Source organism: Oncorhynchus masou, chromosome 14 (genome assembly GCF_036934945.1).
Source record: "Oncorhynchus masou masou isolate Uvic2021 chromosome 14, UVic_Omas_1.1, whole genome shotgun sequence".
NCBI lineage: Eukaryota > Metazoa > Chordata > Actinopteri > Salmoniformes > Salmonidae > Oncorhynchus > Oncorhynchus masou.
The window spans coordinates 5,460,260-5,472,796 of NC_088225.1; the positions used below are offsets into that span (position 1 = coordinate 5,460,260).

The following is a 12,537-nucleotide window of genomic DNA, read 5'->3' on the forward strand; positions in this document are numbered from 1 at the left end:
AAGCCTGCACACTCCCAAGACCTCTCCATCACGGTTCACAGCTCCCAGCTTGTGCCATCAAACCCCTGCAACTTATCCAGAACGCTGCACCCAGCCTGGTGTTCAACTGTCCCAAATTCTCCCATATCACCCGCTCCTCCGCACACTCCACTGGCTTTCAGTCAAAGGTTGCATCCACTGCAAGACCATGGTACTTGCCTACGGAGCAGCAAGAGGAACTGCCCCTCCCTACCGTCAGGCTACGCTCAAACCCTACACCCCAAAACCGAGTTGAGGTCTGAACACAACGTTTCAAACCCTACCTCCTTAGAGTATCTCAGATAATCCCACCAATAATTGGGCATAAAATCAGCATTGGGCTTCTTGTGTAAACACATCCTAAGGATGTCACAAGTACGTTTCCACTATACTGTATGTCTGTACTGCAATGGGATGTGCTGAAAGAGACAATAACAGAGATGTACGAAAATAATACGTCACTTTATTCCACACTTTCTGCTGTTGTTCGCTTAGCATTTTGTGTGGATTTTCAACTTACCGCTGGACACACAAAATACGCCTCCAATAGGTCAGAATTCAACATCAAACATCCTAGATATTGACAGAAGGCACAGATCAGTGCCATACTACCAGGGCTAAGGCACAAAGGCAAATCATTTCATGAAATAAGAAAGGCAACAACAACAATAACAGTCATACAGTATTAACATTTATAATACACCTTTCGAGGGGTTGGGTTAAACGCGGAAGAGACACATTTCAGTTGAAGGCATTCAGTTGTACAACTGACTAGGCATCCCCCCCCTTTCCCTTTCTTTTCCCTCTCCTTATGCCAAAAACAGATGCACCATTTGCTTTCAGTTCTGACATGGACAGCTCTGACCTTCAATAAATCCTGTGTGGGTGTTTGTGTGATCTTGCTAATGGTGGAACTGTGTGCAACTGTCAATGTAAATTCTCCCTTTTGCGTTCCTTAAGCTGTGAAATGATGTGTCTGTGTGTGTTTGTATATATACCATGGAACAATTTAATGTGTGGGGTGTACTAAATATAGTACCCTGGCATTTCTGGATGGGTCTGGCTCTGTAGGGCTGTCCATATTCTTTGAGTGGGGATTTGAGAAGTGTTCTGTTTGAGGGAGGGGTTGAGTTCATGGTGGAGTTGGTGTTTGGGGTCAGGCTGCAGGTTCCCCAGCGTCCCCCTTGGTTTTGGGTTCCTGCCACCAGTCTGCTACGAAGGACTCCTCGTAATCTCCTATCCCCTCAAACTCAGCGTCAGGGGGGGCCGAGGGAGCAGCCACCTCCTCTGGACTCACCACATCCTGCCAAGGAACACAACACTGATTTACAAACATACAACAACACATCTACACCTCAAGATGAGGCTTGATTTCATTTGGCAGACATCTCAGGGACGTAATGCTAACACATGTTGTCATCGTTCTCACACTTTCTTTGCCTTTCTCTTGGCTCTTATTGAATTTCCCTATGAATCTCTCACTACTAGTGCATGCTGTAATTTCCTCTCCCTCCCTCCCGTTCTCCTTCTCGGTCCTCCTCTCCCCTCTCAGGTCTAAGCTGAGGCTGTGTAGTTAGCTGGGAGGGGCTGACCAGAGAAAAACACATGTGGCAGTGTCTGACACCTCCCAGCTACATACCACACTCCACTGTCGGACAATACAACGCCCCTCTCTCTCCCTATCAATCTCAATCTCTCTCTCCATTTCTCTCTCTTCCAGATACTGACCCTCTTTCAACCTCTATCCATCCCACTCTCTCTACAGTAGTCTCCCTCATAGATCCCCTGTAGTCAGAATCAGAATCAAAGTAAACACTGTGATTGACTGGTCCCTTTCCCCCACTTCTTTCCATGAAGTGGATTCAAACACTTTGCCGGCCATTTTTCAGTCACCTCGCACAAAACAAAGTAGCATACTAGCTATTATTCCCGAAAATTGTTCTGCACTTTGGAAATATTCTCGGCAACCCAAAATCAAAATCTTGGCAGATTTGAAACGAACCAGACAATTTATTACAGTTGATTACTTCTGAGTTTAGTGCTTCTGTCCAGAATATGTCCTGCACATGAAAACTGGTTTCCTCTGTTACTTCCATCTCCACTCCTTTGCAGGCAAGCCTTACCTCATCATCTGTCTGTAGGTAGTTCAGTGCAAACTCCAGCATTTCCCTCTGCTTGGTCGTTTGGTTAAAGTACCTCCGTGCCTCCTGCGCAACAAACGTGGTGCGTCAATATCATTGGTTGACACAAGAAGCAAGGAGAACACAAAGCTACAGTCCCCCCCCCCCAAAAAATAATAATATTTGCGCTAGTTGTTTCCCTTTATTTGAATGCCCCTTATCCCTCCCGTTAAGATACCATGAAGTATCTGCAGCACCACTAACTCCATTTGAATGATCACAGTTTAAAAAAGGCCAATATGATTCAGGGAGCTTTGTTGGTTTTATTTAATTGATGGCGTTGCAGCTGCTGTAAGTGCTGTACTGGTAGGGCATAACCAAGAAATCATAGGACCTAAACCTTTTCAATTTGAATATAAAATATTTGAATTGCCACCTTTGTAGGGAGTTGGTGTTCACACCACAGCTTTCCTTTTCTTGGTTTGTATGGAGCTGTGGTGCTCCAAAGCATATTTTAGTAAGGAAACAACAGCTAGGCCATACCCCATATCTGAAACTATTACACACCTTGTTTGGAATCAGGTTCAGGAATGAGGTTAATCTGGGTAAAGTTTATTACCATAATTCTAAATCAGTGGTATTCAAACTTTTTCAGCCAGAGCCCCATTTTGTCCCAGCAGAATTTATGGGGATCCCACCCCAAAATCGATACATTTTTATTTTTACATGAACAAATAACCTTTTAATTCATTGCATTTTCATCTCTCATCAAAATGAAAAGAAACCAATAAATACATTTACTCAGTATTTTTCTGGGGTCCCTTCAGATGATCTTTCGCCAAAACGTTTGTGTACTGTCCCATACAACAACAACAAAAAATGCCCATCCCACTACGGTTCTCAGGGTCGCGACCCTGACTTTGAATACCACTGTTCTAGATGATGGTTCATATTAATCAGAAATGACATGTTCAGTCTTGACAGGGCACATTGGGATGCTGAGTTAGGCGCGAAGCTTATATAAAGCTAACGGGTTACTCACCGGGCGAGGCAGGAAGTGCGCCTCCTCCAGGCCCCACTGTTCTCGGTAGAAGCGGTAGTACACCATGTTCTGCTGCATCACCTGGTCGTTAGCGTCAAACAGCATGTAGCTGGCCGCACACGGAGCCGCGTTACGCACGTCGTTCACTGCACACAGGGAGGGAGGGTCATCTGACAACTGCATAACAACTTTATACTCAAGTAATGTAACTACACAGTGTTATTACACTGAATAGTTGCTGTACTAATTTGGGTCATGAAATGCAAGTGCAGTAGAGTTCGGAGCTCTATCGAGGTGTGACACTTTCATGCCCTTACGTTTATAGTAGGCAAACTGAAGGTAGTGGTACATGGTAGCCACAAACTTTTCCACAAAGAAACCACCGATGTTGGGCTTCAGGTTCCCCTCACACTTCACTTTACACTTCAGAACTTCCGTGTAGAGATCTGAGAGAGAGAGAGAGAGAGAGAGAGAGAGAGGGAGGGAGGGAGGGAGGGAGGGAGAGAGAGAGAGAGAGATTATACTGCTATGACTCGAGTCTCTGCCCTCTCAATTGGGACCATGAGTAGATGGGGGTTTGTCAGACACTCACCTGCCAGTGTAGGGTAGAAGTCTTTGTACTCTGTGACCTCATATGACCCTTCGCAGCCTGCCAGGCAGAGGTCGTACATTCTGAGGTACTCCGTAGTGGCCTGCTCCATGTCCCGAGTACTGGCGCTGAAATCTCCAGAGTTATACAGTTTCACAGCCTTCAGGAACACAGGCTGGAGTACAGAAAGGACAAATCAAAGTGTTAGAAACACTAGACATGGGCTGAAAGGACAACAGCCAGGGGTCAGAAAGGACAGCACAGTTAGAGACAGTAGATATGTGCTGAAAGGACAGGATAGGAGGGATGCAAAGTAGTATTTCTCAGCCATTCTTGTTTAGATTGAGAAAGCCATCGATAACATACTAACCAACACATATTTTCAATGAATAGTTTGAGTACTGTGTCCAGGTGGACCTTCGCGCTTCAGCAAAGAAAGGAAAGGAGGGCTGTTCAACAACAATGACAAAAATCATGAGAATGGCTTACCAAGAAAAACGTCCAAAAGGACGAATTCGAGGTACAAAACGGGAGTTGAAGCACTCGGAAGAAAAGGCAGAGATTGATTTCGTTTTGCTGACTTCAATCCATTGTACAGCCTTTTTTGTAAAGTACTCCTTTTTATCTCGAATTAGTCCTTTTGGAAGTTTTTCTTGGACAGCCATTAGTTCTAGTACCGTGCCAGGTGACGGGTACCAGAGCTAGTTGTGATGTGTATGGGGGCTGGTTGTGAGCTGACCTCACACTGACCTCGTAGGGACGCTCCTCGTGGTCGATGAGGTACTCGTCCAGCTCAAACAGGGTCTTGTAGTAGTTCATGTTCTTGGAGATGAAGGGGTCTTCTGGGTTCTTCTGGAGGAACGTGTGAGCCGCTGACACGGCCCTCTCTATGTTGTTTAACTGTGGGAGAGAGGGGATACAGAATGTATCATCATTATTGTTATGGGTCATATAGGGTCCAGTTGTCTGATTGGTCGGTCTTGGCTCCCAGGTACTTAGTGTCATCGTTGGATGACTTCTACAGACACTATCTCTCGTTCTAATGAATGCCTAGCTGAAGCAAGGGGTTCTCTACATGCAGCAGGTCTTGCTAACACTAGTTAGTCCTCACCTCACCAACTGCTAGGAGGTGTGCTTCAGCCACTGACTCAATATGGCTTTAAGGCATGTGCTGAAATGATCAACTGTCAATCAACACTTTTGGCAGTAAGGAGAACACTGTATGCCTACATTCAAAGATTACTATGTGGTAGCTAAGCCTGGCAATTGTCAAGAGCCCATGCTGTGTAGATTGAAACAGTGTTCTTGGTCTGTTTTATGGAGGAGGGATTTTGGAATACTGCCATAAATCTGAACAAGTGAAGAAACAGAGCCATGAGATCACCAGTTTGGCTGACACACACACCTGGAACACCTATGAGAACGTCTGGATGTGAATAGAGGCAGATGCTGATCTGAGAAGATGCTCTCCTATGGAGGAGTGGGCTTGCCTGAGGAAACATTCCGATTATAACACTCACCTGTGCGTACAGGCCGTAGAAATGGTTGTACACGTATATTTTACGCACATTCCAATGGCTCGCGTTTGGCTTACTTTCACTTTAAAAGTAAATTCTCTTTATTTTTGCAGGGGGGACGCTGTTGATTTGCCTGCTTGGTATTCTACCTCATGTGGTGTTTGCTTTGGTAGAAAATAATAAGGCGATTGTTCTTACTGGGGGACTGTTTAACGGGGCGCTGTTAGAAAGACGTGGCATGTGTGTTCAACTCCTGAGTTTGCAGCATTCTTAAACAGGTGGGCTGAGGAAAGTCTAGGAAAAACTTGATTGTTTCACGCTTGTGTCACAGTCTTGCTCCTGGAAAACAAGCTACTTAATAGTTGATATTTCATTCGAAGTTAGCCTATGTAAATATCGGACTATTACGTATTCGTTTTACGCATAACGGTGTAATAGGTGTGTCAGGACAGGTTGTTACAATTTGATGATAATATTATAATGAAAAATGTATTCCACATATCCTAAGTTTCTTACAATTATGCCTATTATCTACTAAAGTGGAAACCCACGGTGACCATCAGTATTATAGACATGTAGACATTTGTAAACCGTTATTTGGGTATCTTACCGTGAATGTATTTAATATCTACCCATCCAGCAGAATAACTATTTGATCTCACCTGGTAGTAAGCATATTGTATGTACCGGTAGGGTACCCTCTTCTCAAAGGCTTCCAGAACATCTCTCTTTGGGTAGGCTACTGTAAACACTGGAAATGTTGTTTTGCACTTTTTAAGGCATGAAGCCCGGAGTAAGAAATGCTGCATGATGCGGAGACTGCTGTCCGCGAAGAGGGTATCATTGTCCCGACTGACAGTGCTACAGTTCTGGCTGCAAAATGCTTCGCTGTCTTTCAGTAGCCGGTGAAGACGCAAACTCAATTCCAGGTACTTGATGCTGTCCCTCCAGTTCTGCGCTGCATACTGGTCCAGAGCATGTCCATACGCAGATTCAAGTGGCATTAGGTCATTCTGTGGGAAACTCTTAAAGCTATATTTCTCATACTGGGCTTCGACCAGAACCGGAGCGACCAAAACTACACAAAAACAAAATGAAAGCCAGGTATCTTTAACGTTTGTAGGGGCCATTGTGCTTATTCTTTATTATGCCCTCCGTTTCTCCAACCAAATACGATTTCGGGATAATTTCTCCAGGGTTTTCTTCACCAGTGAATGGTCATGTCTGTTTCCACGTACAGAGCCTTGGCACGGCTTGGAGAGACGGAGAGGAGGGGACAGACAAGTCAGGGTTCCCCTGCAGGAGTTTCACAAGGAGTCAGTCGGAGGCAGTGATTTCGGGGTTAGGTTAGTCCCTGGGTCATAACGCCCTCAAGATTTGTGGAATTAACATTGACCAAGTTACAGTAGAATACAACAAAAAACTTTATTGATTGGCCGATGGTAGGCCCTACATTATATATATATATCATGTATATATATGGAGCAAAATAACACACTGGAAAAAAGTGCATAAAATATGTAAATTAAGACTGTGTGGTGGTCTAATAAGGAATATGCTATTATTGCCATATTTAAACATCTAAAGCAAATACTTTTTCACAGATTCGACAACTCTTCAATGTTGTCTTTGCATGGGTAGGTTTGTTGGATCTAACGAACATTCCAGCGAGCATGTTGGAACATGGAATGCCAGATGAGATGGTCACGGAGAGGGGTGTGATTTATTTTATTTTATTTTAAACAGTGAAAATATGAGCAGCAAATTAACATAGGCCTATTTGTAAACGTTAGATACATAACAGTTCATATTTAAATAGAGAAGGTGTCCAAAGGTTGGAATTTAGGACCTGCGAGAGCGTCATTCTGGGCCTTTCTTTTTCCGACTCAGCCAGATGGGCGCCTCCCGGTTAAATGAGCTTCTCTATAGAAACGGGTGGGGTATTCCCACACAGGGCAAATAACTTTCACTCACTGTCTATGTTCGATAGGCATACAAATAATAAGGCTTTGTAAACAGTATATCACAAACGTTATTACATAGTAGGCCTACGCTAAATAACGCTTTATTATAGGCGTAGGCTATGCTTTAAATCCTTTCCTCCGGCTTGGGCTCGAGTCATATACCGAGGCCTGTTATATATGGCGGAGGGCGACTTTACACGTTTACAGAATTCCTCAAAAAAGGAGGGGGTGAATTGGATCCACACCTCCCCTTTCTGAATGAGCTGAAGCTACGTCCGCACTTCTCTCTCTCTCCATCCATAGACGGTAACCAACGGAGAAGTCATCTGTCCATTTCTCATACTTTAACAAAACACCAAAGAATAGGTTTATAATGGAGTCAATATTTGCGTTATTTTTTCTCTGTGTAACGGGAACCCATGTAAGCTGTAGCCCGGGCCCGTTAGAAGACGTGGTTATTGATCGGTATGACATTCCAAGAGTTTGTCCCAGAGAAGTGCAAACGGGAGATTTCGTGCGTTATCATTACAACGGTACCTTCACCGACGGCAAGAAGTTCGATTCAAGGTAAGCTACGACGCACGACTCGCTTGTATAGGTCTATTGACATAGAGCAGAAGAGCATCAAAGCTATCTGATTCCTGCGCAAATACATTCTGTGTCGGCTCGTTTGACTATATGGTCTCACGCAGTTTGCCTGTTGCAGACGTGTCCGGGCTCGAAATTTGCAGCACCTCTAAGCAACCATTTTGAAACTTTGAAGACCCTGTGATTCACATATACATTGCAACTTTGCCCCTGCTCTGTGCATTTCTGCACAGATACTTTGCAGCTGCCGTGTGCGTTAGTGCCTCCCCGAACGAGGCCTATGTGGCGCTCTCCACAATATCGTTCAATATGGGGTTTACTATTGCGGACATGCCACGCACACTCAATGCAGGCGAACAGCTGCATTCAGTTCGTTGACAGGCTAGGCCTCGGCGACATCTTAAAATGCATTATTTAGGCCTATTCAGTTATTTTATGATGGCCTACTTTTGTATTTTGATCATGACTTATTTCATTCATTGCACATAACCCATTCAGATATGGTTAGATACATGGTTTACAACCAGTTAACATTAATAAAATAATAGGAATAGAATAACTTTAGTAGACCAAGCCTACCATTGAAATAAGTATAATATGTGTACTCTTGAGGAATGTCACTTCTTTTCTCTCTCCTCCTCTCTTCTACCCATCCCCCCCTCTTCAGTCATGAACGTGGTGCAGCCTTCAGTGGCCAGGTGGGACTGGGGCGTCTCATCACTGGTCTGGACAGGGGAGTTCAGGGCATGTGTGTCAACGAGCGCAGAAAAGTTACCGTCCCCCCACACCTTGCCTATGGAAGCATAGGAGCAGGTAACAACTCATTTCATTCACGTATATGACCTTTACATAGGGCCTGAAGACAGGTAGTGTGCCCTGTACAAACTAAACAAATAGTTATCCTCGGATGTTGGTATATTCCAGTGGCACACAATGATTTCCCAACCTGTCTCTCTCTCCTAGGTGATGTGATCCCTGCTGACACTGTGTTGGTGTTTGACGTGGTTCTGCTCGACATCTGGAACACAGAAGACAAGGTCCAGACACGCAGCCTCAGCAAACCTGAGAGCTGCAAGCGCCTCGTGGAGGCTACTGACTTCATCCGTTATCACTACAACGGCACACTGCTGAACGGCGTGCCCTTTGACTCCAGGTGGGGTCCATATCTACTCTGGAAGACCAGTCATGCTGTGTGTGTGTGTGTGTGTGTGTTAACCGTTCTGTACATGTCTGTTTCAGCCACTCTAGGAACGGCACCTATGACACGTACGTGGGCATGGGCTACCTCATTAAGGGCATGGACGAGGGTCTGATCGGCATGTGTGTGGGAGAGACACGCACCATCATCATCCCACCCTTCTTGGCCTATGAGGAGAAGGGATATGGTAACTACTAGTAACCTCTGTTTATAACCCCTAGCCTATAAACTATGTTGAAGATTACAAGGTCAAGACAACAGGATTCTAATTTCCCATAACTCTTTGCAATTAATGGGACCAGCATTGCTAGTTAGCAACAGCTCTAGTAGTTATCAATTGCTGGTCCCATGAATTAGTTTATTTTCGAAAGCTTCCGCATGGAATTGTTACATTGTCTTTTTTAACCTAGCCTATGATGAGAAGGGATATGGTAACTACTAGTAACCACTGTTTATAATCCCTAGCCTATGATAACTACTAGTAACCACTGTTTATAAACACAGGAAGTGTAGAGTAGGCTACATAGAGTTTAGAGTCTAGAAATGTTTATTCAAGTGTCACTCCACAACAAGAGTTGTCGAGACATATTACAGATGTTGTGGACCAACCCCTCTGAGGAAGTAAGATTTGCATTGGCCTGTGTACAGATAATATAATGGACTCCAAACACCCATCCTCCTCTTCCAGGCACCGTGATTCCATCCCAGGCCACCCTGGTGTTTGAGGTCTTCATGATTGACCTGTTCAACCCTAAGGATGACATCGCCGTGGTGGTCAAGGAGGTGCCTAAGACCTGCACCCGTAAAACCGTGGTGGGAGACTACATCCGTTACCACTACAACGGCACCTTCCAGGACGGCTCTGGCTTTGACACCAGGTAGGAACGTGTTAGGTACATCTACTGTCTGTCAAACCAAGACTTGTGTGAGTCAATAGTGAGTGTGGAGACCGACTCTAATTTGCATTTGCTATGTTTCCTCTTCCTGCAGCTACCAGCGCAACAGCACATACAACACCTACATTGGCATGGGCTATGTGATCCAGGGTATGGACAAGGCCCTCCAGGGGTTGTGTATTGGAGAGAAGAGGCGTGTCATCCTTCCTCCTCACATGGCCTATGGGGAGAAGGGAACTGGTGAGTATGTGGCTCTGTGGCATTGGCCAAAGGTTTTGGGGGTGGGAGGAGTCAGAGTTGCATTTACACATTACTGTCCAGTGCCCACGATAAGTCATGTCCCTACTCCTATTCAAATTAGTTTCTTCTTCTCCCCCCCCCCTCTCTCTAGGAGACATCATCCCTGGCTCGGCCGTGCTGGTCTTCGACATCCACGTTATCGACTTCCACAACCCTAAGGACCTCATTGAGATCAAGGTGACCAGCAAGCCCGAGAAGTGCAACCTGACCAGTGAGGTGGACGACCTGATCCAGTACCGTTACAACTGCTCCCTGATGGACGGCACCCTGCTCTACTCCTCGTGAGTAGGAGCGCCTCCTGTCCATCGCACCGCCATACTGCAACGCCACACTGCAACGCCTGATCCAGTCATGTAATCTAATCACCCCTGGCTACTTGTCTGACTGATATCACTAGACCTCCACGCCAACAGACATGAAGACTTATCGGCTACGTATGTTGTGTAGAAATTCAAATATAACCAAGATATAGTAACCAGCCATAACTATATACTGTATCTTACATATTATATACATCTTAATGTAGAAAGTATAGGGCTACATACTTAATTCCTACTGACTGATCGCACTTTGGAGCATCGCCCAGGGCCTTGATCAATATCTCCCTCCTCTTCCAGGGACCACTATGAGAAAGCCCCCATCACCACCCTGGGAGCCAACAAAGTGATTGAGGGTCTGGACGAGGGCCTGAGGGGCATGTGTGTGGGAGAGAAGAGGGTGGTGATCGTCCCACCCCACCTGGGACATGGAGAAAATGGAGGTGAGTGAACGGACTAGTCATGGATCACTTTCATCTTGAAACCCCAGAACCAAATCCTACATGGAGATATCTTGCATTTGGACATGACATTATTCGGACACTGTCTCAATGTCTCTCATCGTGCTCTCCCCTCCATGTCCCTGCAGCCAAGGGCGTTCCCAGCAGTGCCGTGCTGCACTTTGAGCTGGAGCTGTTGGACCTGCAGAAGGGAGTGCCTGACGGCTACATGTTTGTGTGGCTGGGGGACAGCCCAGATCCCCTGTTCCCTGCCATGGACCTCAACAAAGATCTATCTGTCCCTCTGGAGGAGGTAAGATAACACACGCCAGACATTTAGCCTGATCCATCAATCAAAGTCAGGATTCACCTGATACATTCTGCCCTTTGCTTGGTAAGGCGCTGGTGCTGGTAGCATCCTTGTGTAGGTCAGGACAACAAGTCAGGCGACCATCTAAACCTGCAAATATTCTTTAAGTGGTGTCGCTCTTGAAAGGACAACTCTTCATATTTCTCTCTGCTCTCCCTCTCTCTAGTTCACAGCCTTCATAAACATCCAGGTGGCAGAGGGCACAGGTCGCCTGAGGCCAGGGATGGATGCCGGCGGCATCATCAAGGACATGTTCAACAACCAGGACCGCAACAGGGATGGCAAGATAGTGGCTGAGGAGCTCAAACTGAAGGTGGAGGAGGATTCTGACAAGGCCAGACATGAGGAGTTGTGAGGGGGTACTGTCGAGCCGGGCAGAGGGGTGCTGGGGGCGGAGAGAGACACAACAGACTGACAGACAGAATCTATGCAATTAGGGGGTTGCTAACTAGTGGAGCTCTTAAATACATTTTATTATGTAGAAAACACAGGAGGTTGGTGGCACCTTAATTGGGGAGGACAGGCTCGTGGTTACGGCTGGAACGGACTAAGTTCAATGGTATCAAACACATGGTTTGATGCCATTCCATTCGCACCCGTTCCAGCCGTTATTATGAGCCTTTCTCCTCTCAGCAGCCTCCACTGGTTGAATATAACCCAAAATGGTCCATACTTATTTAAACGAAGGACTGCTTCCATGTGTTGTAAATTGCCTTATGAAAATGTGATTCATCTGTACTTTTTTATAAATAACTTATTCTCATCAGCCTTATTGTGTTTGACTCTGAGACACATTTTGCTAAAAGCACTTTCATTGAACTACCTTGTCAGCCATTTGGGATGGTCCCTCCTCCCAGGATGCAATGCAGTTGGCTTCAAAATGGCTGATAGGAATAAACAGCTGTCTCCCACTCCTCCCCTTCTTCCCAGACATGAAAATGATTTTAAGACTGTAGGTTGTATATTTTAAGAGTGGATATTTTGTGCAATACAGGATTTTGAAAGTGCCTTGCATTGTAAAACATACATCACAAAAAAACATCTGTTTTCTAATAAAAAAAAATATTAAAAAATGCATTGTTTCCTGTGTTTGGGATCCATGTCCATTGTCTAGGGATTGTGTAGGCTGGGAATAACATTAGCATAGAGTTCCCTGGGAATGGCATCAGTGGTGATTA

The 12,537-nt window shown here is 45.4% G+C and overlaps 2 protein-coding genes across 2 annotated transcripts; one reads left to right on the forward strand and one right to left on the reverse strand.

The window, feature by feature from the left end:
- Positions 1-459: 459 nt before the first annotated feature.
- On the reverse strand, positions 460-6,602 carry LOC135554022 (endoplasmic reticulum protein SC65-like). The gene is made up of 7 exons (XM_064986019.1): positions 5,949-6,602; positions 4,520-4,669; positions 3,773-3,944; positions 3,498-3,626; positions 3,181-3,326; positions 2,142-2,225; positions 460-1,321 (listed from the first exon to the last, which is right to left on the reverse strand). The coding sequence occupies exons 1-7, from the start codon at positions 6,414-6,416 to the stop codon at positions 1,175-1,177; spliced, it is 1,296 nt and encodes a 431-aa protein (XP_064842091.1). The 5' UTR covers positions 6,417-6,602; the 3' UTR covers positions 460-1,174.
- Positions 6,603-7,442: 840 nt separating this feature from the next.
- On the forward strand, positions 7,443-12,434 carry LOC135554023 (peptidyl-prolyl cis-trans isomerase FKBP10-like). The gene is made up of 10 exons (XM_064986020.1): positions 7,443-7,817; positions 8,506-8,651; positions 8,802-8,991; positions 9,078-9,223; positions 9,725-9,914; positions 10,027-10,172; positions 10,324-10,513; positions 10,850-10,992; positions 11,139-11,302; positions 11,526-12,434. Exons 1-10 carry the CDS (start codon positions 7,624-7,626, stop codon positions 11,712-11,714), a joined length of 1,698 nt encoding a protein of 565 aa, XP_064842092.1. The 5' UTR covers positions 7,443-7,623; the 3' UTR covers positions 11,715-12,434.
- Positions 12,435-12,537: the final 103 nt, after the last annotated feature.

Coding starts and splice junctions, on each gene's coding strand:
- LOC135554022 (XM_064986019.1), bottom strand. CDS start 6,416: ATGGCCCCTACAAACGTTAAAGATACCTGGCTTTCATTTTGTTTTTGT. Junction 2,226..3,180: donor CGCACTTCCTGCCTCGCCCG/GTGAGTAACCCG, acceptor TTTGTTGCGCAG/GAGGCACGGAGGTACTTTAA. Junction 1,322..2,141: donor ACCTACAGACAGATGATGAG/GTAAGGCTTGCC, acceptor GTTCCTTGGCAG/GATGTGGTGAGTCCAGAGGA.
- LOC135554023 (XM_064986020.1), top strand. CDS start 7,624: ATGGAGTCAATATTTGCGTTATTTTTTCTCTGTGTAACGGGAACCCAT. Junction 7,818..8,505: donor GGCAAGAAGTTCGATTCAAG/GTAAGCTACGAC, acceptor CCCCCTCTTCAG/TCATGAACGTGGTGCAGCCT. Junction 10,514..10,849: donor GGCACCCTGCTCTACTCCTC/GTGAGTAGGAGC, acceptor CTCCTCTTCCAG/GGACCACTATGAGAAAGCCC.